This window comes from Podarcis melisellensis, assembly GCF_964234715.1.
Source record: "Podarcis melisellensis genome assembly, chromosome: 8".
Classification (NCBI taxonomy): domain Eukaryota; kingdom Metazoa; phylum Chordata; class Lepidosauria; order Squamata; family Lacertidae; genus Podarcis; species Podarcis melisellensis.
This window is the reverse complement of record NC_138540.1, coordinates 26,543,355-26,570,580: the sequence shown is the minus strand read 5'-3', so window position 1 is coordinate 26,570,580 and position 27,226 is coordinate 26,543,355. Positions and strand designations below refer to the sequence as shown.

General features: G+C 46.6%; 1 protein-coding gene across 2 annotated transcripts; it reads left to right on the top strand.

Moving 5' to 3' along the window:
- The first annotated feature begins 435 nt into the window (after positions 1–435).
- On the top strand, positions 436–26,527 carry LOC309376822 (ATP-dependent RNA helicase DDX19B). Of its 2 annotated transcripts, XM_081923682.1 has the most exons (13): positions 436–564; positions 3,570–3,618; positions 3,732–3,806; positions 5,526–5,579; positions 12,547–12,682; positions 18,021–18,113; positions 18,442–18,544; positions 18,989–19,103; positions 19,604–19,781; positions 20,614–20,851; positions 22,129–22,291; positions 22,732–22,923; positions 24,198–26,527. In XM_081923682.1, the coding sequence occupies exons 1-13, from the start codon at positions 508–510 to the stop codon at positions 24,257–24,259; spliced, it is 1,515 nt and encodes a 504-aa protein (XP_081779808.1). In that variant the 5' UTR covers positions 436–507; the 3' UTR covers positions 24,260–26,527. The 2 variants fall into 2 exon arrangements, with proteins under 2 accessions (XP_081779808.1, XP_081779809.1); XM_081923683.1 differs by lacking the exon at positions 3,732–3,806.
- Positions 26,528–27,226: the final 699 nt, after the last annotated feature.

Here is a 27,226-nt window from a genome sequence, read left to right as displayed (position 1 = left end):
TGTTATTATTATTATTAAATGCGTTTTTAAAAATATCATTTGAATGGATTTGGCCGGAGGAAAGGTGAGCTAACAAGAAAGAAAGAAAGAAAGAAAGAAAGAAAGAAAGAAAGGAAGGAAGGAAGGAAGGAAGGAAGGAAGGAAGGAAGGAAGGAAGGAAGGAAGGAAGGAAGGAAGGAAGGAAGGAAGGAAGGAAGGAAGGAAGGAAGGAAGGAAGGAAGGAAGGAAGGAAGGAAGGAAGGAAGGAAGGAAGGAAGGAAGGAAGGAAGGAAGGAAGGAAGGAAGGAAGGAGTCCTAGACCCTCCGAATCAGAGAACCAGGAGTGGAAGGAGGAACTTATAGCTCCCGGTACAGCAGTGACGCAGACTGCGTTTCCTGCCCGGACTCTCTTAATGGCTTTACCGGGCAGTGCGCGTCACTTCCGTTAGCGCCTGCGCAGTTCTTTCCGGCGGCTCCGTTGCGGCTAGCGCTGCTCAGCCAGGAGGCTCCTTCCTCGCGCGAACCAGCATGGCGACGGATTCCTGGGCTCTGGCGGTGGACGAGCAGGAAGCGGCGGCGGAGTCGGTGAGAAGGCAGGGAGGGGAGAAGGCCGAGTGGGGAGGGGGGAGGGGACCCTTCCTTCTTATTATGGTATTTTTTTCTATTTCCCGTAACTCGCTTTTCCTCTCAGGGCAGCATGTATTGCTCTCCACGCGTTGCTGGTCTCCGTGGTTTACAACAGCCCTGCGAGGTAGGGCAGGTGGCCCAAGGTCACGTGGTGAGCTCCATGGCTGAGGGGCGGGTGTGATGGACCTTGGGCCTCTTTAGTCGTTCTCCCAACGCCCCATAATTATTTAATAATTCATTTATTACATTTATATAATTCGTCACCTTTTCCTCCAGGGAACGAAAGGCCCACTCCACCCCCTACCCCCGTGTTATCCTTGCAATAACTATGAGGTAGGTTAGGTTAAGAGGCAAGCAACTGGCTGGCCCAAAGCCACAGAGTGAGCTTCATGGCTGAGTGGGGATTTGAACCCTGGTCTTCCAAGTCCTAGTCCGACACTTCGACCATCACATTTTCTCCCCTCCCCCTTCTAGAGGTTGCTAGAAATGCCCCTCAACCTTGCCTGTGGTTAGGGATGATCAGAGTTGAAGTTACAGCCATGCAACCCTTTGGGAACACTGTTCTAACCCCCTGCACTTCACTGCTCGTAGGCATGCAATCCAAAGTGAGTGCAATCAAAATGAATGAGCCACCCCCGGGGAGCCTCTTTGGCTGAAAGGTGGCATATAAAGAGATAGTAATGTAACTTCCCATGGAGGTGCCTGGAAACAGCCTCAGACTTATGCTGTCTGTTCTTCCATCACATGCATGTTTTGCGTGTTAACATCCTGCTTTAACCCAAGTGGCTGAAGGCAGCATGCATAGTTCCCATTTCATCGTCACAACAGCCTTGTGAAGTACTCTTGCTAGTGAGCTTCATGATCAACATAGCTTCCCCAGTCTTCGTCCTCTGTGGTGCCCTGCAAATGTTGCTGGACTGAAGTTCCAATCATCCTGGACCATTCACCATGCTGGCTGAGGGCTGGTGGGAGTTGCAGTCCAATAGTCTCTGCAAATCACCATGCCTACTCTAGTTGCTGCACCACACTATCCACAGGCACACAGTCTGAATTGTGCAACGTAGTTAGCGGAAATAGAGGCTGTACTTGTTGCAGTACATTCTTTGAACATTTTATCTGGCATTCCATGCTGCCTTGGTAAAATTCTGCATTTTTGAAAGGTCATGTATTCCTGGGAGGAGCTAATTTCCTTAAAACAGAGGTGTGTGGTTGTATTATTAATGTTGGAAGGGAGGACATATTTTCTGACCCCACTGGAGGAGGGAGGAAGAGAATTGGTTTCCTAAATACTGTACAGAGATTATTTAAACTTTTTAAAAATTCACTGGTATATGGTTTTATAGAAATTGGTCTGGATGCTTAAGTGGGCCATGGGCCTTCATGGTGTAAGCAGAGTCCCATAGTGGATGGACATATGATCTGGGCAGATTTGTCCAGGTAATCCAGAAATGGGTGCCAAATACCATGGAAGGAATCTGGCATTTCTTGTCCCATTGGGATATATGTATGTTTAGTGCAATGCCATTATCTGGGATACTTCAGTTGGTAGAACATGAGACTTAATCTCAGGTTTAGAGCCCCATGTGGGGTAAAAGATTCCTGCAATGCAGGAGGTTGAACAAGATGACCCTTGTGGTTCCTTTCCAATTCTATGATTCTATTGGGGGATAGCAGGGAAGTATAATATATCTCCAACCAGCTTTTGTGACACATGAGCTAAAGCTGTAGTGCTATTTCCGTGTTTCCTTTAAAGGAATGTGATACTAAATTCAAGATATGGGGGCAAGAATCTGGTAGTGGAGATAAAGCAGTTGCTTGCAGTCTGTGTTTCTCTCTGTATTTATTAGCCAGTGTTATCTTTTTAAAGTACTTAAAACTTGGGGATTTAAAGAAAAAACTTTTTAGTGGGTAAAGCACTTGAAACTTTCCTTATTTTATGTAACAAAACCCTGCATATCTGTCCCATTCAAACAAATTTGTCATGATACGTGCCCTGTACAGATCTTTATTGTTTAGCCACAGGCAGTGTTAGAAACTGAGATATGAAATCTAGGAGCTAAATGGCACCTTAAATCTAAGTTATGGGTGCAACAACAATGTCTAGGGACATTTTTAATAACAAGAATACAAAGCTGAAGATGAACTGCAGCTAAAATATTATATTCATTTTTCACATGATCTAGTCCTCATCTGAAGGACCTAAAAAGAACCCAGCTGGATCTGTTATGGAATCCACTTTTCACAGTGAACATTCAGTAGCCTGTGGGAAGCCTATAAGCAGCACATGAGCGCAACTTCACTCTCCCCTCTTGTGATCCACAGGAACTGGTGTTCGGAGCCATACCTCCTGTAATACTGGAGGTAGTACACAGCCATTATGTGTAATAGTCATTTATATCCTTATCTTCCATGAATTTGTCTAATCAGATTCGAAAGCCATCCAAGTTGGTGGTCATCACTACATTCTTCTCCTTTTCCTGCCTCCCCAAGTATTTCCGTCTGTCTTTTCCAGCTGACAATATTCTGTGGGTATGGGCCATGCTTAATCCACATTGCCATGTTTTGGATGTGCTTTTTGACTTTCACTTCCAACTGTGGAGCCCCTGGTTCAGAATCTTGCATCTGCTACCAGCTCACTCGCTGTCAGTGGGAAAATAGCTTTTGATCAACCTCTGTACCAGTGTTTCTCAAACTTGAGTCTCCAGCTGTTGTTGGACTACAGCTCCCATCATTAGGACCAGAGATGATGGTCAGAGATGATGGAAGTTGTAGTCCAACAACAGCTGGGGACCCAAGTTTGAGAAACAGATTTATACCTTCCCATCTGCAATGTGGGGGACATACTGGTCTGCCTTATGCCAGGCTGGCAGTAAGAATGACTGCAAATGTACAAAGCATAATGATAAAGAAACTGGACCAGCCGTAGCATTTGGGTGACTTGTTCTGTTTTTGTTTTTTTTTAGATGAGCAACTTGCACCTGAAGGACGAGAAATCCAAGCCAGACTCTAATGGTGAGCATAACCATGACTTCCTGGGTTGAGCAAGCCATCAACTACTTTTCCTCTTTCCCCCAAATCTTTCTCTTTTTCTGTTTCTCTATTCCTTTCTTGTTCTTGCTACGCAGCACTCAGAGCAAAAGGTAACCCTGACACTGTTGCTGCAGCTAGAATCGTACAAGGCAGGAGAACTCAAGGCACAGGTGGGGGAACTGGATCAGCTGGTGGGCCAGATCCTTACCTCCTTCACCACCACCACCCACAGGCCAACTTTGGCAGGTGTGCAGGGGACCACACCTGTCAGTCGCCTGGTGCCATTATGATGTCAGGTGATGACTTAAAGGGTGCTTGCTCTCTCACTGGCTGATGGGTGCTGAGAGCAGCCCTCTCATTCGCACTAGGTCACCCAACCCCAGTGACATCTTTTGTGCTGGATGTCACCCTTGATGTCATATGTTGGAATGGTGCATGTGGTTTGTGGGGGAATTCTTCTTGTGGGTCTAATTAGAACCACAGCCGGGATTAAGGCTGCAGGCCAGAGATCCTCTGCTGCTGAATCTTAAGGGAATCCAAAGTTGGCTGGGAGGTTACAAAAACAAATCCCTGTTGCTGGCACTTAAACACAAACAATATTGTGGCATAACCTTTTGGGGACCAGAAACCACCCTGACAGGTGCACAAAGCAGTCTTCTGAGTAGGCAGGTATTTGTACATATGGGGTTGGTGGGTGGTAAATGTAACTGTAGACCTGAAAGGGCATGAAATACAATTAGTGGCTGCATCAGAAATGAATACAAGGTTCAGTTGGTTTACTTGTGACTTGCTCCCCCCAATAGCTGCAGCTGTTAAATTGGCAAAGCAAGCTGGAGAGTGTGAATATTGAAGTACTTGCCAGCGTGGTGTAGTGGTTAAGAGCAGTAGAGTCATAATCTGGTGAACCGGGTTCGTGTCTCCGCTCCTCCACATGCAGCTGCTGGGTGACCTTGGGCTAGTCACACTTCTCTGAAGTCTCTCAGCCCCACTCACCTCACAGAGTGTTTGTTGTGGGGGAGGAAGGGAAAGGAGAATGTTAGCAGCTTTGAGTCTCCTTCGGGTAGTGATAAAGTGGGATATCAAATCCAAATTCTTCTTCTTCTTCTTCCTTTAGCAAGAGAGTGATTCCCAAGTCTCGGCTCAGTCCCACAGTATCACGTTTGATAATGAATTTAAGTAAGCTACTGTAGTTCAAATGGACTACAGTCATACCTCAGGTTGCGAATGCTGCAGGTTGCGCATTTTCGGGTTATGGACTTCACTGAACCCGGCGCATGCACAGAATCACCAAATTGCGTCACATGCATGCGAAGACGTGGCGCTACGGGTTGCGACCGTTGCTTCCTGCACACAGATCATGTTCACAACCCGAGGTTCCACTGTGGGAATGAATTCTCATTCAAATTCCTCCAGAAAATTTGTTCAATCTATTTGCAGCCCACCCTAGATCACACCAACATAGTTCCTCTTCAATTTATTTACCCCAATTAATTTATCAATAGATTCTGCCCCAAATAAGTTAATTACCTTTCTGTCCCCCTCGTTTGTTATCCCATGCCACATTATCCCTAGATAAATGCATCTTTTCATCAACCCCTCCAAATTAACATGCTGCAATCCAAAACCATTGCCCAGCCAGAAATACTTGGGGCACTTTGAAAAGGATTTGGGAGCCTCTGCTCTGTGGGCAACAATCCGCGCCTCGCTGGGTGAGAGATTGGCATATGTAGCGTGTGGGCTTTACCTAGCCTGTAAAACTGTCTGGAAATCTAGCATAGTTGCCTATTTGAGCTCCTTGACTTGTTGGTACAGCATGAAACACTTGACCCATTAAGGATGATTGTTCTGCTTCAGTTTAATTGTACTGTAAACTGTTTGTCCAAACACAGGAGCAGTTCTCAAGACAGATGACAATACGGAGAAGGTTGAAGAGGAGGAAAAAGGTAAGCCTCTTGGACCCCGGAGGGCAAGCTGGGGGAAGCAAAGATAAATGGGGGGGGCAATAGTTCAGTGGGTAAAGCATGTCCCGTTGCACATACAAAGTCCCTGGTTCAATCCCCTGCATCTCCAGTTAAAGTGTCTGTGGTGGTAGCGGTGGGAGACCTGTGGCTCTCCAGCTGCTGCTGGACTCGCAACTCCCATCAGCCGCAGGCAGCATAGCCAGCAGGTAGGGATGTTGGGAGTTGTAGTCCAACAACATATGGGGGCTACATTTCCCCTTCTGTGGCTGGTGCTGATGGGAGCTGTAGTTGAAAACATCTGGAACATTTCATATTGGTGAAGGCTTCTGTCTGTCTTGGAGAGCCACTGCCTGCCTACCTGGATCGACCAGTGGTATTACTTGTTCCTTTTGGGGGTGGAGCCATAACTCTGTGGTAGGGTGGCTCAACACAAGAAGAGTCCACTGGATCAAGCCACAGCCTCCTTTTGTTGGCAGGCCTGGGCAGCCAAGTGTCACTGTCCAGTTCTTTTATGTCCCGAGTGAAAGCAAAGCCCACCAGGGTTCCATTCATGGTGCCAGCAGTTTTTCCATCTGCTGGTTCTATCTCAGCCACTGGGACAAGAATCCGCACCTTCCACTTTCTAATCCAGAGTGAAAGACTTGGCAGGATGTGCCCCTGCCTCCTTCACAATACAGATAATGTTCAGTGGATTTGAAAGGATGTTATTTTTACAGGTGTCCTGGGCCACATTCACACGGCACATTTAAGGCACTATGATAGAACTTTCAACGATCCGGACCTCCCCCCCCCCCACCAAAGAACTTTGGGAGCTGTAGTTTGAGAAAAGTTCTGGGAGTTATTAGGAGGCCCCTGTTCTCCTCCCAGAGTTACAATTTCCAGAGTTCCCTGGGAAGAAAGATGGCTTGTTAAACCACCCTGGGAACTATAGCTCTGTGAGGGCATTAGAGCTCTCGGCACCCTTAACAAACTACCCCTCCCAGAATTCTTTTGGGGCAAAGCCTGGACTTAAAGTGTTTAAAGTGGTGTTTAAAGTGTTTAAAGGCACCAATAACAGGGGGAAGAGGTGTGTGTGTGTGTGTGTGTGTGTGTATCGCTGACCTTCTTCCAAAGGAGCCCAGCATGTTTTGAACAGAGTTCATCCTTGTGTGGTACTCCTGAAGAACCAATTTCAGTTCTGGTCATTTTGTGCTGTTCATAATAGTCCATATGTTATAGGTGTCCAGCCAGTATAGCAGTACTCTAGCTGCCATCACCCCTGGCCATTGGCCACGCTGGCTGGAACAGACTGGGGCTGGAGTCCCAACAACTTCTGGAGGGCTACTGGTTGTTCATCCCTGCAGTATATGGATTAAATAGGTGCTAAGGAACACCCCATATTGTTGGTTTCTGCTTTCTTCTCTGTGCAGCGAAGTGCTTGTCACAAGACAGGTTGTTTACATTCCACAGAGTCTGTACTGTTGGGTTCCCACGGGAACGGGAGACTGGATATGACGTACACTGGTTTCCTGTTTTTCACTGTTCTTTGCAGTTTCAGTTTGTGATTCTCTCCGTGCTTTAGAGGAGAGATGACGCTTTCTCTGCTCCGGCAGAGGGAAAATGTTTTTCTGTAACTTACCAGCTTTGAACTGTAAATAAAGTAGTATAGAGCATGTTGGCTCATACTTCTCATCATTCCGCTGTGCACTGGACACTGCTTATCAACAACATTTGGTTTCGGGCCCAGAAGAATGCAGTGTTTTGAGGATGGTCTTCAGAAGTCGGGCTCCTGGCAGAGGAACAAAGGAGCAAGAGACGCAGTGCCGGTAAAGTATCGGAAAAGCAGCAGAGAGACGGAACGCAAGGTATCTGCTCTGCGCGTCACAATGATTGATGAAGGTATGTGCTACTGCTCCGGGCAGCCTGCCAGCTTCTAATTAATGGCTTTATGGCTGGACTTTGAACTTTTAATAGCCGGTTTTGCCGCGGCACAGGCAAATGGCTCAAAGGGACGCTATGCTGGGGGAAAACGAAAGTAAAGTGCTGTTGTTTCAAAGCAGCTGCAAATGTGACGCAGCAAAAATTAAAGGGCAACATTGAGAAAGCACTTGGGGACTATCACTTTTGAGCTTGCTTTTGGAATGCAGTTTGAAACAGCTGCAGATAAGCAAACAGCATACAGAAAGGCGCAGGCTCAAAGGCAGAGGCTGTTTTGAAATTGCCTTTGGATTAAAGCAGCTTGATTTAAAGCAGCAGCAGACAAGCAGAAATGGCGACTGCAAAGCTAGCTGATGCTTGTGGGATTCCTAAGCTCAATAAGAAAAATTATGCGGACTGGGTTTTGTATGCAGAGGCAATTCTGCGGAAAGAGGGTCTGTTTGAGGTGATTACAGACAACCCCCCAGCTCCAGTTACAGATGAATGGAAAGCTAAGGATTCCAAGGCAAGGGGAACTCTTACATTGATAGTATCCCCAGAAGAGCTCTGTCTATTGCGTGATAAGACCTCAGCCAAAGAAATTTGGGATGCTTTGAAAGAGGCTCACTTAAGGACAGAAGCTGGGTCCACTATGTTTTACTTCAACAAGCTGCATAATATGGCTCTTGCTGAAGGTGGAGATGTGCGTATACATCTGATGGAGATGCAGAATCTGAGACATGAGCTGCAACAGAGAGGACTCAACTTTCCAGAGGCTGTGTATTCCTTCATGATACTACAATCTTTGGGTTCAGGTTGGGAGTCTGTTGCGACTCAGATTGCTATACAGCCAACTGCTCAGCTGACAGTGAACTATGTTACTGCCGTGATATTGAATGAAGCGGATCGCCGCGGTGCTAGCTGCATCAACAAGGGGGAGACTTCACAGTCATCATCCCATAGTGCAGTGGAACCACCAGATGGCGCCAAAGCTTTGAAGGCAGTGAAATGCTACTCGTGTGGACGTCTAGGCCATATGAAGAGGGAATGCAAATATCCCAAGGCCAAGACAGAGCAGCGCAGCGAAAGCTCATCGCGTGGAAAAGGCCAGAGCAAAGGCAAAGGTCCGGTGTCCAGGACAACGCAGCACAAGGCAATGGTCTCACGCTACGCTCCAAAGGTTACAAAGGTTGCAGAGGTTGCAGAGGTCCAGAAGACGTCTAGATCTTTCTTCGTTGTTGATTCAGCTGCAACGCATCACATGTGCAACGATAAGCGACTGTTCGTGTCTTTTACACCGCAGGAAGGTGCGATTCACCAGGCGGATGACCACACAATCCCCAGTAAAGGCTACGGAACTGTTGTTCTTCACAGTTTGGACTTATCGATACAGGATGTTCTTTATGTGCCGGATGCGAAACATAATCTGCTCAGCGTTGGACAGCTGATTGAGAAGAAGATTGACGTTTCCTTTAAAAACAATAGATGCATCATCACAAAGAAAAACGATTATCAATTGTATGCTGAATTTGTTGGTCGTTTGTTTATTTTGTATTATGATGATGTTGTGCAGGATGACACTTGTTGCATTGCAGGTTCTAACAAAAGTTTGCATGCAGAATGTATTCACGATTTTCACAGGAAATTTGGTCATTTGCATTTTGAGGCAGTATCTAAAATGCCTGCCTTGGTTGAAGGTATGACTATTAAACCCTGCAGGTACCACATGAAGTGCAAGGCATGCGCAGCAAACAAGGTGAAAATGGCTGTGAAAGGTAAGGTGTCTAGTAGGCAAGCTACAGAACCATACCAGGTTGTTCATGCTGATTTGGTTGGACCACTAGCGCCCTCTTTGGGTGGGAATAGGTACTTCATGGTTCTTATTGATGCATTTTCCAGGTATATTTTTGTGTATAATCTCAAGCAGAAATCAGAGGCTTTTCCTAGGTTCAAGGAATTCTGTGCTTGGTTGGGAAATGTGCATGGTAAGAAGATTAAGATTCTTTTCACCGACCGGGGGGGAGAGTTCACTTCTCAGCAGTTTGAAGCTTTTCTGGCTGAGAAAGGAATTCAACACGATTTGTCTAGTCCTCGCTCGCCATGGCAGAATGGACTTGCGGAACGGGCAAATCAGACTTTGCTTCAAGGGTTAAAAACCTTGCTGCATGATGCAAATCTTCCAGAGAGTTATTGGGCCGAAGCTCTCTCATGTTTCACTTACAGTTATAATCGCAGGTTATCTTCAGCGATTGGTTGTACCCCCTATGAGAAGATGTTTGGCAAGAAGCCATACATCAAACACATGAAAATTTTTGGTTCGGACATGTGGGTTCACTCACCACAAAACTCCAAGTTAGACAAGCGTGGATTGCATGGTATCTTTCTAGGTTATCAGAAAGGGTCTTACAGAATAATGATGACTGACTCTAAGGAAATTAAGCTCACAAGAAGTGTTGAGTACAATGCCAAGTGGGGGGAGAATGTGGGAATTTTCCAATGTTATCCTGATGACAGTGATGAGACTGAGGATAGTCAAAAGCAACCGCAACAACCCACACCCACTGATGAAGGTTCTGATTCTGAGTCTGAAACTGAATCAGATGATTCAGAGGATTTCAAGAGTGCGAAAGCCTCTATGCGACCCTCTGAAAGCTCTGATCAAGAATTGGAGGAACCATTGTTCACAATAGGTCACTTTTCTCCTAAGAAGGAAGAGGAGAGTGTTGAAGACCTAAGGCTAATTCGTAGGTCACAGAGAGCCACAAAAGGCAGACCTCCAAAGAGATTTGCTGATGAGTTTGCTAAGATAGCAGTAACAGCTGTTAAAAGCTCCAAGAAGGTTTTTGAACCTTCAAGTTTCCAAGAAATCCAGGATTTGGATTCAAAGGAAGCTGAGCCATGGTTAAATGCCATGAAGGCTGAGCTTGATTCCTTGGAAAGGAACAAAACATGGGACCTAGTTCCAGTAGTTCCAGGAATGAAATTGCTTGGAAGCAAATGGGTCTTCAAAGCGAAGACTGATCAAAATGGCAAGATAGTCAGACACAAAGCCAGATTGGTAGCCAGAGGATTTGCACAGGTACCAGGTGAAGACTATCACGAGACCTACTCACCCACAGTGAGGTATGAGAGCATTAGGCTTATGCTCAAGCTAGCTGCAGAAGAAAATCTACACATTAGTCACCATGATGTGAATACAGCTTTTCTGTATGGATCTCTAAATGAATCACTTTATATGCTTCCACCTGATGGCGTACAGGTAAAACAGGGATTTGTTTGTGCTCTGAAAAAGTCCCTTTATGGTCTCAAACAAAGTGCACGGTGTTGGCACACAAAACTCACTGAAGTATTGTTTTCTCTAGGTTTTAAGCAAGGGAAATCTGATCCATGTGTATTTGTCAAAGAGGAGGGGCAAAAGAAACTGTATTGTTTGTTTTATGTTGATGATCTTTTATTCTTTTGGAAAGATGTCACAATGTACAATAACGCCCTAGCTCAACTGAAAGAGCACTTTGACATGAAAGATCTTGGTGAGGTAAACAACTACCTATCTCTGGAAATAGAGAGAGATCAAGATGGTAACATTCTAGTACACCAGTCACGGAAAATTGCTGATGTGTTAAGCAAGCTAAACCTGATGGATGCTAACCCTGTAGACACACCGATGATAACAGGTTATCAGGTAGATGACACTGAAGAAGCATTTTCTGACACTACACTGTACAGAAGTGTGCTAGGCAAGCTAAACTTCATTGCCAGATGTTCAAGACCAGACATTGCTGTTAGCTGTAATTTGCTAAGCAGACAAGTCAACAATCCTACTGTTAAGGATTGGAAAGCTCTGAAACGCATAGCGCGGTATTTGAAAGGCACTATGCATTACAGACTGAGATTTAACAATCAGAAGTCTGGTGGTCTTGAGATATTTGCAGATGCAAGTTTTGGAAGTGACACTACAGACAGGAAAAGTACGTCTGGAGTTTGCTATAAGTACAATCAGGGTCTATTTGATTGGTCATGCAAGAAGCAAACAACAGTTAGCTTAAGTACTTGTGAAGCTGAACTGAATGCACTGTCTTATTCACTTAAGGATTGTGAATGGTTGTTACAATTGTGCAAAGACATGAAAATTCCTGTCAAATGTCCAATCCAGGTTTACCAGGACAACAAAGCATGTTTGGCTTTGCTAAATTCTGAAGGTTGTAAGCAAAGCACGAAGCACTTACAATTGAAGGTGCAACATGCTAGGGAACGTATTCAGAAGGGACTCGTAACGGTGTCCTATATGCCAGGTAATGAAATTCCTGCTGATGTATTGTCCAAGATTGTATCAAGGGATCAACACTGTACCTATGTGCAGAAGTTGGGTTTGTACTGATATTGTACGAACACGCTGCCCAGAGATGTTCACAGAAAGGGGGAGGATGTTGGTTTCTGCTTTCTTCTCTGTGCAGCGAAGTGCTTGTCACAAGACAGGTTGTTTACATTCCACAGAGTCTGTACTGTTGGGTTCCCACGGGAACGGGAGACTGGATATGACGTACACTGGTTTCCTGTTTTTCACTGTTCTTTGCAGTTTCAGTTTGTGATTCTCTCCGTGCTTTAGAGGAGAGATGACGCTTTCTCTGCTCCGGCAGAGGGAAAATGTTTTTCTGTAACTTACCAGCTTTGAACTGTAAATAAAGTAGTATAGAGCATGTTGGCTCATACTTCTCATCATTCCGCTGTGCACTGGACACTGCTTATCAACAACAACTCCTTTATTTTCAGTTTTCCCAAAGTGCTTTTACCAAAAATGTGCCAAGTTTGGTGGAGAGGGAACAATAGGAGTTTCTGTAGGGTAGCCTTGCCAACCTGCTGCCCTCCAGATGTTTTGGACTATAGTGCTCGGTTTACACACTGCTACTCCACACAGCTTCATTCAAACAAGGCTGATGGAATTCAGAAGTGGTGGTTGCTGCTGGCATTGATCTGCTTCTGCCAAGGGATTGAACTGCAGACTACTTGCTCCCCCTTCAACTTTTTCTTTCTTTCTGTCGTTGCTTCCTGTCAGAGGACCGAGCCGCCCAGTCGTTGCTCAACAAGCTGATCCGCAGCAACCTGGTGGACAACACGAACCAAGTGGAGGTTTTGCAGAGGGATCCTACATCGCCCCTCTACTCCGTGAAGTCTTTCGAGGAGCTGCGGCTGTAAGTGCCTCTCCCAGCTTCCCTTTTCGAGCCATGGGCTCATGTTTCCCTGCATCTGTTGGGTAAAATGAACTTTGTAGCCTTGCCCTTCCTGGTGCAGCCCCAGTTTCTCCAGAAAGGGTGACCTTAGCGGGTGTGTGGTGGAGCTGCTGTGTAATTTGTGTGAAGTGGGACCCCAAGTTGCACTGAATGATGTGGACAAATTCTGGACTGTGTTACTGCAGGCAGAGATACCTATTTCATCTTGCTTGATTCCAAAATGTGAACAGCTGGGCCATCTTCTATCTTCTGGACTTGATTCAAATTGTTAGGCTTGGCTCAGAAGCAGCCTTTTACATCTGGCTTGGACCATGGTTCATGGAATGCAGCAAAATAGCTCAAGTGATTCTGGAAGAAAATACTCCCACCACCCTTTTGAGATAATGCTTACCCTCCAGTAGTTTTTATTATAAGTCCTTGCCATTGTTTAAAATAGAACATTAAAATTCTCTTGCCCCATTTCAGGAGGACTTTTAGGGTTGTATTAAACCAATACTGAATTAGAGTAGACCTGTTGAAATTATGGACCTCCAGTTACTTGTGCCTATTATTTTCAGTGGGTCTGTCTCTGAATGGGACTAGAATTGGATGCAACCCTTAATTTCTGTTGTGGCACCACTAGCCTGTTAGGGACTAACATCTGGTCCCTTCAGCTATCATTTCCAGGCTGGAGTTATTTCTTCTGAGTCCTGCCATGGCCCAGGTGTGAGAGTTGCATTTGACGCACCTGAGAATGGGGGGCTAGGGGAGCAGGGAGATATTTTGCCTCTCCCTAACAACTCTAGTTCATCTTAATTTTATTTTGACTATATCGTCAGCTGCCTTGAACTTTGGCTAGTAGGTGGGGTATAAATGAATGTTTTCTAATTGAATAAATGTTGCTTTCCTAATTATAGTTGTTGCCTAATTGAGCTGAGTTTGCCATCGCTGTGAGGGAAGAGAGACCTTGCGTCACGGTCGCGGCATAGAGGCCGATCCGTGCCCTGCGTTAGCAGCTGGCAGCGTGGGTAGATAATGGTTTTCCCGGCTTTGTTCAAGTCCGTTTAAAGATGAAAAGCATCTGGGCTTAACGGTTGATCATTGTCTCTGCCAAGCACACAGGGAAAACAGAGTTGCATCTTCTCTAAGGAGAGATACAGCCTCATTTTATATGTCTTGAAAGAAGCCCTGCTGAGTTCAGGGGGCTTCTAGAGAAACACTCTGATATCAAATGGAAGAGCTTTTGAAGGGGCTGGACAAAATCGGAGCTGCTGTTTCTCCCCACCACTTCCTGTCCCAGAGGCATTACTCTGCAAGCTGTAAAGCTGGATCAGAATATTTTTGTGGCCAATGTGCCCCACCGCCGCTGCCGCCCTTCCCTGTGGCTAGTACATTGTGTGCATGTGGTTGCTGCTGTCAGGATGTGGGTGCTTCCCGAGATAACAGCCCAGGATTCCAGCCAGTCTTTACAAGATTTATTAAGTCCAAAACTATGTACAGTACGGAGCTCTTAAAAGCATGTCTGCCTCAGTCACTATCAGTTGCCGGACTTGGCTCGCGCCTGTTCCCCCTCCAGAAGTGAAACTTCCTGAGACACCCCTTTTTCCTCCTCTCTTACGTGAAAACCTAAGCGCCGGAGGCTGCTCTTTTCTCTCTACTATAACAGCCTTTGGATCTCCCTCCCTCTCATTTTCCGTATTTCCTGACAGCCCCTCCTCCTCTCCCTCTGACGAAGTGCAGCTGCTCATCAAAGGAAGCAGCTCTCTGTACATTCCGGTCTCCCCCCTTCTCTGCCAACTGATGCCTGACAGCTGCATTATGTGAAAGGGCTAAGGTACCAGTCCTCATGTCAATGCACGGGCAGCAAAGGGGCAGAAAAACGAGATGGGCAAGTGGAACTGAGCTTCCATTTACTGAGAGGTGTCTTGGAACAATTTGCCCCCCGCTCCATTTTTCTCTTCCCTTCCAGCCTGCTAGCTCCTCTTCCTTTTGGTGTGTGTTCTATCCTCCCCATTCCTGGCCCTAGTCTCCTGTAACATGACCAGCTGTCCCTAACTTGTATTTCCTGTTCCAGTACATCAGGTGCCCTCTAGATGCTCTTGGACTCCAGTGCCCATAATCCACGATGGTTGGCCATGCCAACTGGGTCTGATGGGAGTTGGAGTCTTAAAAACCTATGGAGGGCTACCCCGGAAGTGGATCTTTACTATGGTGGTTCCCATCCCTGCTGCAAAGTTTGCACTGTCCCAGTTTACCCTATCCACAGGGCGATGCACCTCCTTCTGTCAAGCCATACGTACTTGTTTCTGTTGCGCGTACTGGGGAATCCATTTGCTCAGTGGTGTCTAACACTTTGGGTTGTATCCAACTATGATATACTCAGAGTAGACAAGATTGAACTTCATATTAGTCATGCCCATTAACTGCAGTGGGTCTACTCTGAATTGCACCAGCATTGGCTACAACCCAGGGTCTTCTACTGATCACTACCCATTGGCCTCCCTTTATCCACCTGGATAAGAAGATCCCATCTTTAATTGCTTTGTAGCATCCCATTCCTGCAGGATCTTCTAGCAGCCATCTCCTAAAGGGCCCTGCTCCTTGCCAAGGAGCTGAATGGTTTTGTCTGGTGAGGGCTCTGTTGTTGCTGGGAAAGATGCTTCCCTCCTTGTGCCCCTCCTTCAGTAGATTGCTACCAACTGGCAACTTGAGAGACCTCCTTTCCCTTATATCTTCAGTCGAGTGTTGCAGTCTGCAGGAGAGTTTTCCCTGCGAGTTTCAAAAGTCACAGTAACTCTGAGCAAGGGCTCTTAGTGTGGTGGCTGCCCCTGTTCTGTGAAATAGCATTCTGGAAGCAGTTGAATATATTTTTGCTCCAACAGGCTTCCCCAGCTGAATAAATGGGTCTTTGCCACAAGTGTCCACTTGTTAGAGTTTAAGTCTTGTTCTATTTGTGGTTTTAATTGTATAATTATATGTAAATCACATTGAAGATGCTGGTTTAGAAGGTGATTTTTAAAATCGCTTGCAATAATAGCTGATAGACGTGGAGAGCGGGGAGGTTGGGGGAAGTTGCTTTAGATTGTATACTCTTCTCTATTTGGAGAGCAAAGGATTTCATTGGAAAAAATCAAAGGCAAGGCTAATTATAGTGATCTTCAGATAAGTCGAGTCTCCGGTTCCTCTTCACAGCCTACGTGTCTCCTTGGCAACACACTCAAAAGTTCAAGGCTTCGCAGATTTCTGGCGTTTTGAGACAATGCCTGGCTTCTTTCCAGAGGGCTTTTCCAGAGCCCATACTGGGCCCAGAGTGGTCACATGGAAAAGCCAGTCTTTCATGAAGCGGAGGATTGGGAGGGGGGCACCTTCACTCACCTTGTGGTCTCTCTTCCCGGATATGGGAAGCTCAGTGTTGGGAGATACAGGACAGATTGGTGAAAGGGCTTCTTCGCATAACGCATAGGTAAACTTATGGAACTCCCTCCCACAGGAGGCAGTCACGGCCACTGATTTGGGAGGCTTTGAAACAGGATTGGACAAATTCGCAGGGGGAGAGAAGGCTGTTAGTAGTTATTAGTCCCAATGGAGGCTATGCTCCACTATTGCAGGCTGTGATGCTTCTGTATGTCGGTTGCTGGAAACTGCAAGAGGGGAAGAGTGCTTTTGTGCTCACGTACCCAGTGTGAGAACAGGATGCTGGACTAGATGGGCCATTGGCCCTGATCCAGCAGGCTCTTCTTAAGAATGTAGGAAGCTCCCTTTGCACCAGGTAGGAGAGTCCATCTAGCCCAGTGCTGCCTTTGGGCCCAGTAGCAGTGCTTCAGGATCTTGGGCCGAGACAGGTTTTTCCTGTCTCCTGTTACCTGACACTTTTAACTGGACGTTCTTGGGGGTTGAACTGGAGTCTGTCACTTGAGCCAAGGGCCTTCCCTACATAAAAAGCTGTCTTTATATGGAGTCAAACTGTTGGTCCGTCTAGTTTAGTACTGTCTGCACTGATCGGTAGTAGCTCTCTGGGTTTTCAGATGGGAGCCTTTGTCTACCCTTCCTGGAGATGCCAGTGATTGCACTTGCGTGCAAAACTTGCAGCCCTTCCCCAGAAGGAATTGTGAGTTTTCATAATAAAGAACATAAGACACTGTCATACACTAGATAAGCCTGTTTGCTCATCTAGGAGACCCAGAGTTTTGTCTTCTCCCCAGGGTCTCGGACTGAGAAGATTCTTCCACATCACCTGCTCCCCTGATGATTGCACCTGAGACCTTTTTCTATGAACTCATACCCCAATCTATTGTTTCTCTAACCCAGTGTTCCTCAACCTTGAGTCTCCAGATCTTGCTGGATTACAACTCCCATCATCCCCGACCGCTGACCTTGCTGTGGATAATGGGTGTTGTAGTCCAACAACTTCTGGGGACCCCAGGTTGCGGGACACTCTGCAGGCCTGGGATGGCTAATTTGTGTTTGACACCCATCAACCCCAGCCAGCATGGCCAGTGGTCAGAGAAGGGAGTCTGGAGGGCCACAGGTTTCACCATTGCTGCTCTAGACACTTTTCTCCCCACTGAGCTCACTTTGGTACACAGTGGGCTACCAAGGATGTTCAAAGCACCCTTTTGCAGTTGAGGCTTCCAGGCTCTCTGCTTCATGCTGGTTTGGGGCACTGCGGTATTTAAAAAGGGAGGTCCACACCTGCATTTTAACAAGGTATAAGAGTGTGTCAAATCTATTTTCGAAAAGCTGCAGAAGGGAAACTGGTGTTATTGTTTCTTTGATTGCATCGCCTGCTGCTACTCCTACCACAGATTCTAAGGCATCTTCAGGAGCAAATGAAGTAGCCAACTTTTTAAAACTTTTGAAAACATGCCATTTTTAAAGCTACTGCATTCAGCAGAGACTGGACCGGGAAGTGTTTGCCTTCATAAATGTGGGACTGGGAAAAGACACAGCAGAGGGCTTAGCCTTACTGGCCTTTTTTGCTGAGATTGCAATGTCCAAATCCATAGCCTCTGTTGCTGAGCTTCTGATGCTGCCTGTTAACTACTTCCTGCCCAGCCCACAGCTTCTCATCAGAAAAGCGAGGGATGAAATCCAGCTGCCCGGCAGCCATGTGTCAACTAGGGCTTATCAGATTGTTTGGAAATGGTACAACGGTATAATGTATGTTTGTTGCTGTGCCCATTTGTTGCGGCAAGCCTCCTGTTCAGACAGCTGCAAGGCCCAGTCCTGCTCTGCTTTTGCCGCAGGAGTGTGCTGTGCCTGCCTTCAGGCTGTTCCTTAGCAGCCTTTTTGCTTAGCCTTTTTGTCTTCTTCCTTATAGGAAGCCACAGCTGCTGCAGGGTGTCTATGCCATGGGTTTCAACAGACCATCCAAAATCCAAGAGAACGCATTGCCCATGATGCTGGCAGAACCGTATGTATTGGTGCATACCTGTTGCAGTGCCTGATGGGTATGGGGCGGGTGTGGGGTTGGCTGGTTATGCCAGGTAGTCAAGAGAGTCTTCAGGCTGGGAGGGGCCCAAAGACTAGGGATGCTGGGCAAGCTTCCCTGTAAAGTTGCCTGTCACTTCTGATCTTCCTCTTCCCACTTCCCGCACAGCTTGCAGCTAGGTGTGTTTTGAAAGGAACATGTAGCTCATGGGGTGCCACAATGTGGCCCGACAGGGATTTTCCTTTTAATAGTCCCCTCCCCAATACACAAGTCTTATAATCCCCTCCCCCACTTTGGTGTGTGTCTCCAGTCCACAGAACCTGATTGCGCAGTCACAGTCTGGTACCGGTAAGACGGCAGCTTTTGTCTTGGCGATGCTTAGCAGAGTGGAGCCGGAGCACAGATACCCCCAGGTAACAGTGGATCTCTTCAGCATAGTCTCCTCAGAGGGCCAGTGTCAGGCTTTCTTCTTGCCACGTTTGCAGAGCTCCTCTCTATTTACGGTGTAATTGGCCATTCAGCTGAACCATGGGTTGGAAGCCTTTTTCCAGCTTGAGGACCGCATTCCCTTTTAGGAAACCTTGTGCGGGTCATGTGTCAGTCGTAGAAGGGACCAAAGGCAAAGTGGGCCGAGCGACATGCATAAAAGTGAGGGGGGGAGGGAGGGAGAGAGAGAGAGAACAGACTGGGGATAGGTTTCTCCCTGGGAATGAATGGCAACCACTCCACAAGCATGGCAGGAACTGAGGCCATGTGGCGGAGGACACTGCAGGGTGGGCATGTGCTGCACCATAGTAACATCATAACATCCACTTGCCTTAGGACAGTGTCCCAGACTTGCCTCCTTCCTCTTGCAGTGTCTCTGCCTCTCTCCAACCTATGAGCTGGCTCTTCAGACAGGGAAGGTGATCGAGCAGATGGGCAGGTTTTATCCAGAGCTGAAGCTGGCCTACGCGGTTCGAGGCAACAAACGTGAGTGTGAACTCCATCCTGCTGGATAATACTCAGTATCTCACAAGCAGACTAGAGTACGCAGGCAAGGTAATGTCAAAAAGGGCATATAAGTCACCAGGGAGGGACCGAATCCTAACTGGAAGGCCTTTGCGGGGTTTATGTGGCTGTGGGACTCATCCAGATGATGCTGATAATAGCCTGAGCCAGCAGGATCCAGACCAGACCAACTGGCCCCTCAAGTTGGTGTTTCTATAGTTAACCTGCTGGGTTGCTTACAAATATGGGTTTTCTGGCTGATGGGGTTGATGAGCTCTTTCAATGCTGAATTTTAGACATTGCGAGTGAGGGGCGGGGATGGGGAAGAGTTGGTTTCCACAGATGGTAGGAGATGAAGCACAGTTTGGTCGCTCCAGCAGGACTCTCCCAGGAAAGCGCCCCCAAGCAGATAGTGCTGCCCTTTCTGGGTCTGCTGAGGTTCTGCCTACCTCACATCTGCCCTTGATCTCTTCCATGAATAGTGGAGCGTGGCCAGAAGATTGCTGAGCAGATTGTCATTGGCACGCCTGGCACCGTCCTGGATTGGTGCTCCAAGCTGAAATTCATTGACCCCAAGAAGATCAAAGTCTTTGTCTTGGATGAGGCCGATGTCATGATAGCCACCCAGGGTCACCAGGATCAGAGCATCCGCATCCAGAGGTAAGGGTGGACTCCTTGTACAATTGACTGGGTGCCTTGTCACCGGTTCGATGCCGGATTTCCCTGGCGCAGCTGTGCACATCCAGTACCCTTCCTGTTAGTTGCAAATTTCAACAGAAACGAAACTTACTTCTGACTTTACCGGCCCGAAGGAGCTTGGCCCTTGCATAATAGTAGTTGCTTCAGGAGCTCTGTTATCTCCCTATAATTGTCCCAGTCTGCCACGTTTGGCATTTTAAGGTACGGTGCTATTACATTGATGGCTACCAGCCACAGTGGCTGTCCTCTGCCTCCACAGTTGGAGGCAGTAATGCATCTGAGTTTCAGGTGCTGGGAACCACAGGAGGGGAGAGGGCTCTTGTGCCCGGGTCCTACTTGCAGGTTTCCTGCAGGCTTTTGGTTGGCTGCTGTGAGAACAGGATGCTGGACTAGATGGGCCGTTGGCCTGGTCCAGCAGACTCTTCTTAGGTTGTAGTAATGGTCACTAGTTTAGAAATCAAAGAGGATTAGACACATTTATGGAAAAGGAGAAGTCTCAAAAATGTAAGCTGTAGCAGTGATAGCTCAATGGAACCACCAAGTTTGTCAATGTCTTTCTGAAAAAACTCTGCTGGGGGAGCAGGGATCCCAAGATGGCAGTGGAGGACTGTTCTCTTCAAGCCCTGATTGTGGGCTTCTGGGAACTTCTGGTCAACAGCTGATGAGAAGAAAAGTCTCTGGCTAGAAGGGCCATTGGTGTGATCCAGTGGAGTTGTTCAGTTCTTACTGTGACTCTCTAGCTGAGGAAAGAATGTGACTTTTCTCCCCACCCCACCCGTATCCTATCTTTCAGGATGCTTCCCAAAGACTGCCAGATGTTGCTCTTCTCAGCCACGTTTGAAGACTCTGTGTGGAAGTTTGCCCAGAAAGTTGTCCCCGACCCCAACATCATCAAGTTGAAGCGGGAGGAGGAGACTTTGGACACCATCAAGCAGTATTACGTCCTGTGCAACAGCCGCGAAGAGAAATTCCATGCCCTCTGCAACATCTATGGCGCCATCACAATTGCGCAAGCCATGATCTTCTGCCACGTGAGTCCTTTTTTTGTTTGCTGCTCACCAACCCCTCCTGCTTTTGGCTTCATGCAAATCCAAAACAGCAACGCATCACTACAAATCCTTCAGTGGGGGCTGTGCTATGGCAGCCTTGCATTTTTTATGTGTATAGGAAGAAATTAAAAATATTTCCAGCTAAATAGCGGATCGTATAGATAGCACAGCAGAGGCCCAAAAGCACACAGTATCCTTTTGCAAAATATTTTTGAAGAAAGTATTGATTTTTGGTGGAGGTTTTGCCCTTCTGCTATTAAAGTATTCACAACAGACTCTGTGATTCAGCATTTTCCTAAGTGATGGGACCCATTTTTCAACACATTCATCATCAATTTTGTCTCCTTTCTCTCACTTTTATTGTATTAGTTGATTTTATCATTTGGGCCCCATCCCATAGTATTATAATCCAGCAGTCCAATGCTGGAACATTAGCTTTTGTTCTTGCTTGAAACTAATTGCCATACAGGCAGCTGTTGAAAAGTGTTGTTATCTCGCTATCCTTTCACAAAACATAGTCTTTTACATATCCCAATGTTACTGCTGGCAAATGCCCTATTATATACTCAATTTATTTCAACAATGAAGTCCAGGAGGGTATTATTTGAGGACATGGCCAAAATCTGTGAAGTATATCGGCACTTGTATCTTCATCACAGGTTATTTGATTAAGTCTAGCCAGGGTCAAGTGCAACCTGAAGATGAGTTTGTAGAGATCTTCTGAGACTGATGGAGAATACATATGCATCTCCATTCCCAAGTTTTGATGGGTTCCCACAAACTTGTCCCAGGATCTTTCCCCAGATCTCTTCCCATATTTCTGGATAGCTATCGGGCATTGTATCCAGTTTCACAATTACTTTCCCGGTCTTCTGGAGTAGCATGTAAGTGCTTTGAGGGAAGAGGTGGGGGCATCCCAGTTTTAAAAAAGAACTAAATTGGCTCATTTTAAAAATCGGCACCTACACCATCCACTGCCACACTGAGAGAGAGAGCTTTTTGCACATCAGCTCTGTTCTGAACTACTGAGGGTGAGTGTCTAATCCTGGCATCTTCGAATGAAACATTGGCCTGTTTAAGAGGCTCATGCTCAGTGTTGGTGAGACTGAGCCAATGCAAAGAGGAACTGAGCGTAAGTGGAGTTCTCCCTTTATTTCCAAATGTAGGGTTAAGCAGAGGTGGAAATCCCTTGCCGTAAAAAAGCCCCTCTCTGTTGGTGTTAATGGGGGGTGCCCCTCTTTTTGTTTCACATTTTGCAGACTCGCAAAACAGCTGGCTGGCTAGCTGGGGAGCTCTCCAAGGAGGGTCACCAGGTGGCTCTCTTGAGTGGCGAGATGATGGTGGAGCAGCGTGCTGCGGTGATCGATCGCTTCCGGGAGGGCAAGGAGAAAGTGTTGGTGACTACGAATGTCTGCGCCCGAGGTAACGGTGTACTCCCTGTACTCTCCAAAATTGGCTTCGGGGTCAGGAGGACCCCCGGAATGGGAGCTGGAGGGAGGAGAGGGCAAACCAAAATACTTGCCCTGATGGAACGATTGCCTTAGTGCACTACTCAATACCTCTCCCATTCCTGCATTGCAGGGGGTTGAACTAGATGACCCTGGTGACCCCTTCCAACACTGATTTTACGATTCAGTTCCATTTTGTTTGTTTTTGAAAACAAAAAATCAGAACTAAGAGAACTTGGAAAAGGCTACTAGATTTTAAGTAAATAAATTGGTGGCTGGTTTTTTTGTTGGTATGTTTTAAGGGCACATTTTAGGCCTTCTGTGCTGCAGACATTCTGTGCTTTTGTAAACCTTATTCCTTCTATAAAGGAACGAGCTGTCCTCTCCAAATCTCGCAATGCTCTCCTCCCCTAGGGATCGATGTGGAGCAGGTCTCCGTCGTCATCAACTTTGACCTTCCAGTGGATAAAGATGGGAATCCGGACAACGAGACATATCTTCACCGCATTGGCCGCACGGGACGTTTTGGCAAGCGGGGCCTGGCCATCAACATGGTGGACAGCAAGCACAGTTTGAACATCCTCAACAGGATCCAGGAACATTTCAGTACGTCCTGCCATGCTTCTTTCCCCCATCTTTTGTTGAGCGGCTTAAGCGGCTATTGTGCAACCTAACAGGGCACTTCCAAGTCGAATAATTGTGTGCTGCTCTGGGTGTTCTGCACCCCACATCAGAAAGGTGGGAGGAGTGGGGAAAACTTGAACCCCCATTTGCTGGGATCTCCAAGTGTTGTTGGACTCCAACGGCCCCCATCAACATGGCGAGCCGTTGTGGATGATGGGAACTGGAGTCCAACACCATCTGGAGGGCCACATGTTCCCCCCTCTTAATCTTTTGGGATAAACTATGCATCTCCACCTGGTAATGATTGGATATCCTCAGAAACAGGCCTCTGGGAAAACCACTCTGTCAAACTGTTTGTGAGGACAGGTGAGGTTGGTGAGGCCTCTCCATCCCCAGCCAAAGCAACTTGGCCAAGGAGAATCTCTCTCCCGCCCAGACTGAAGCTTCACAATCACTGGATTAGATTAGTAATCCTCAAACTCTGCCATGAGAGAGAGCTGCCAGTGTTGTCCCAAGAATTACCTTTAAAAAACACACGAATTGAATGCAGTATTTCCCAACCTAGCTGTCCTCTATCTAGCTGCTGTCAGGCTACGATTCCCCTCAACCCTGGTGGCCAGGGATGGTGATGGAAAGTCGGGGTGCACCAGGTTGGCCGAAGCTAATTTAATGTCCCTTGGGGGTTATCAACTCAGAAGGCAGACCACTATTTCTGTGGAAGTAGGCAAGGCCAGAACAGAGAGCCATGCCATCGGCTCTGTTCCCAGGGGACTGTCATTGTGTGTGCTGGGACCCACTGCACAGAAGGTGCCTAACTGCCTTCCTCTCTGAGAGATGGTGTCTGTTGTCTCTCTGCATGAAGCACTGTGCTGGACTTGCCTTCTTCCAATTAGGGGTGTGCTCTGAGGCTTTGAGCACTGATTTGTGCAGTAGCAAAGGAAGGTGGCCGACTCTCAATCCTGTACACTGGGAGGCCACTCAAGAGTGACTGGGGCAACCCAGATAGATGGGCGGGGTACAAATAATAAAATTGTTGTTGCTGTTGTTATTACTGTAAAAGTGAAGTGGTATGTTTCTCCAGGTTCCGTTTTAATTGTGAAAAAGATGTTTGGCTGTCGGCCTTTAAATGTTTCTCACCACCACCCCTCCTTGGTTTAACCTGAAGGGGATTTGGTTTGATGCAATCCCTGGTCGTAATTCCAGTTCTTTCTTGATAATTTGACTCCACTTTCTCTCTCCCCCCGCCCCCTCCCCAGACAAGAAAATTCACAAGCTGGATACAGACGATTTGGATGAAATTGAGAAAATAGCAAATTGAAGCCCGGTTGCCGGAATTGGTGCACAATCCCTCCCACGGTAGCACTCCTACTGCAATTGGATCGCATCCTGATTGGCACACGTCTTAGCCAGTCACACGCAAAGGGACTTTTTAAAGATAACAAATACACAGAAATTACCTCAACTTTAAAAAAGAAAAAAAAAGAGTGTGGCTGGACTTGATTTTTAAAGAAGTACAAACTTTGGAGAAAGAAGAAATGTTTACAACAAATTTTAACTTCCTTTTTTATTTTTTAGTTTAGCCTTAAAATGGGAAGATATCTTAAATTCTAAAGATGATGCCAAAAACATAGCCAATCACTAAGTAGAGGCGAGAATCAGACACACCTGCTTTGATCTCTGTCAAGAGAGGAGCAACATTTTAACCATGGCCAAGCGGTATATTAAATGTTCCAACAACCCAGTTGTATATAGAGAGGACTTTCTGTTCTTTGACGGAGAGAGCTCGGAAATCTGGCAAAAAGGAGTTTTTGTGAAATGGCATTTTTCACTTAGAGCTTTCTGTTTCCTAGATCTCTGCAGATCACACTGCTAATTCCTTAGATAGGTGGTCCAGAGGTAATTGCGCTTCAGTAGGCTGAACAATCACCTGACTTTTAACTTCTCCCTTGCAAGGAACATGATCTAGGAACTGTATTCTAACCTGCTGACCTGCAGAAGCTTTTGGACTCCAAACTCGCAGCAGGCAGCATGGGCGCTGTAGTCAAAATATGATGGGTGTGATAGTCCAACTGCATCTAGGGAGGTCCTATACTGACCACCCCTGTTCTATGGAGTCTTGAGATCCTGAGTCACCACGCAGGACTGCCCAGAGCGGCTTGAGGGGAGAGCTGTTGCTTTTGGATATGTTTTTTGTTCACAGGGTTGGCAGAGGCAGTGTCTGCTGTAGATTTTGGAAGGTCAGGCACCCTTTGTGAGCCTGCCTCCTCATTGCTTCAGGTCCAGGAGTCTCTTTTGGCTCTCAGCAAATGCATGGTCATGCCAGCCTTTGTGGTACCCCTGGAGCTGTCTTTGTATTTAAAATGCTGTTGTGGCAAAGGATGCCAGTTTAGCACAGCAGATGTAGGGTGTATTATCAGTTCTGCCATACCAGAAAAGACAACCTGCACTACTTCGGTCAGGAAAAGGGATGAAGAGGTTAATCAGCAAGTCCTCCGTTGTGTCAGAGTATCGGGTAGATCTGCACTTTGCAAGCAGGGAGCAATGAAGAAGTAGAGGAGGATGGATTAAAGATTTGTTGGTTGCATGTCCCCATCGCCCAAGGAAAAGGATTGCAAAGGATGGCTCTTACTCTAGCAATGCAACTGCAAAGCCAGTATAACCTCTTTCCTGGGCCTTGTTTCATTCCCATCGTAAAATCTGCCAGCAGGCTGCATTTTAGACAGGTATAACAATTCCAAGGCCACCTGGTTTCCAGGGTAGACTCTGTCTAATAGGCCAAGTTGTATTCCTGGCCTCTGTAGCAGCTGATCTGAAGGCAGGGGAAACTCATTCTTATCTTTGTGCCCTTCTGAAACAAGGTGGCCGATTCTGGAAATCCATCTAGAAGAGAGAATGGTGGACGTCGAACTGTCTAGGCCAATTCAGACTAACTTCTGTTGCAGCACAGCAAAAAGGGAACTTGGTTAGCAGTGTAAGACTGAAAAGTTAATGTGGTCAGGCAGGAAAAGGGATGCATTGTGGGGCCAAAGACTTCTTGTACTAATGCAGTTTTTAATTGGTTTTATCTTGAAAGTGGGGCAGTTCCCCCAACCTCATGACAGTTGGAGGATCGGGACAACCCCCTACTTGGCACAGGAATCTTTTTAAAAAACCTAATAAATGGTAAATTTTGTGGATTTATCCATATCCTTTTTTAAAATGTCATTTTAAATTTTTTTAAAACATTCCACTTGTTAACTTCTGTTCAATGATGGAAATGTGGAATCTAAATATAAATATATACTTTAGGAAGTGGACAAATGCAGACTCCAATCAATTTGTGTTAAACGGCTTTAAGAAGTGGTGGAGCCATTAAAAAAAAAATACATACCAACTTTACCAGGATATGTCTATTTTTCTTCCTTGCAAGGGGGACAGCTGAGTGTGTGCTTTTTTGTGGCAGAGGCTATTCAACCACTTTTTTTATGTAGAACTGCCGAGTGACAATATTGAGAGCATTGTGCTGGTCTTGAATAGAAGATGGGTGGGCCTGCGTGGTTTTCCTAATGTACTTTTCAGTTGGAATAAAGAACCCAAAAGACTGAAATGTAGTCCTGGCTGCCTTTCTCATTCAGGTAGACTACTTTTTTTCAGCCAGAGTTGACAATTGTGTGTGTCTGCATTAACAACCAGCTTTGCAGCACTGGACTGGGAGCAGGTTTTAAAAAATTATCCCAGGACTGTACTTCAGGAGGGATGTTGAGCAAACTGGGCAAGATGAGGTGGATCTCATGTTTAAGTCTTAAAAGGTTGTAATTTGTATACATCTTAAGTTTTATTGTCAGTGTAGACAATAATGAGCTAGACCAGGGCTGGGCAACCTAAGGCCCTGAGGCCAGATGCGGCCCAATCGCCTTCTCAATCCGGCCTGCGGACGGTCCCGGAATCAGCGTGTTTTTACATGAGTAGAATGTGCTTTTATTTAAAATGCGTCTCTGGGTTATTTGTGGGGCATATGAATTCGTGCATTCCCCCCCCCCCCCCGAAAAAAAAATATAGTCCGGCCCACCACATGGTCTGAGGGACAGTGGACTGGCCCACGGCTGGAAAAGGTTGCTGACCCCTGAGCTAGACTGACCAATGATACGACTTTCTGTTGTTGTTGTTGTTTAGTCGTTTAGTCGTGTCCAACTCTTCGTGACCCCATGGACCAGAGCACACCAGGCACTCCTGTCTTGCACTGCCTCCCGCAGTTTGGTCAGACTCATGGGCCCTGTGTCCTCCCCAAATGGGAAACCACAGAGCA

What these genes read in the sequence shown, in the direction of transcription:
- LOC309376822 (XM_081923682.1), top strand. Translation starts at nt 508, where the DNA reads ATGGCGACGGATTCCTGGGCTCTGGCGGTGGACGAGCAGGAAGCGGCG. An exon ending in ATCCAAGCCAGACTCTAATG is followed by an intron (nt 3,619 to 3,731) that starts GTGAGCATAACC and finishes CTTGCTACGCAG; the next exon opens with CACTCAGAGCAAAAGGTAAC. An exon ending in TACGAATGTCTGCGCCCGAG is followed by an intron (nt 22,292 to 22,731) that starts GTAACGGTGTAC and finishes CTCCTCCCCTAG; the next exon opens with GGATCGATGTGGAGCAGGTC.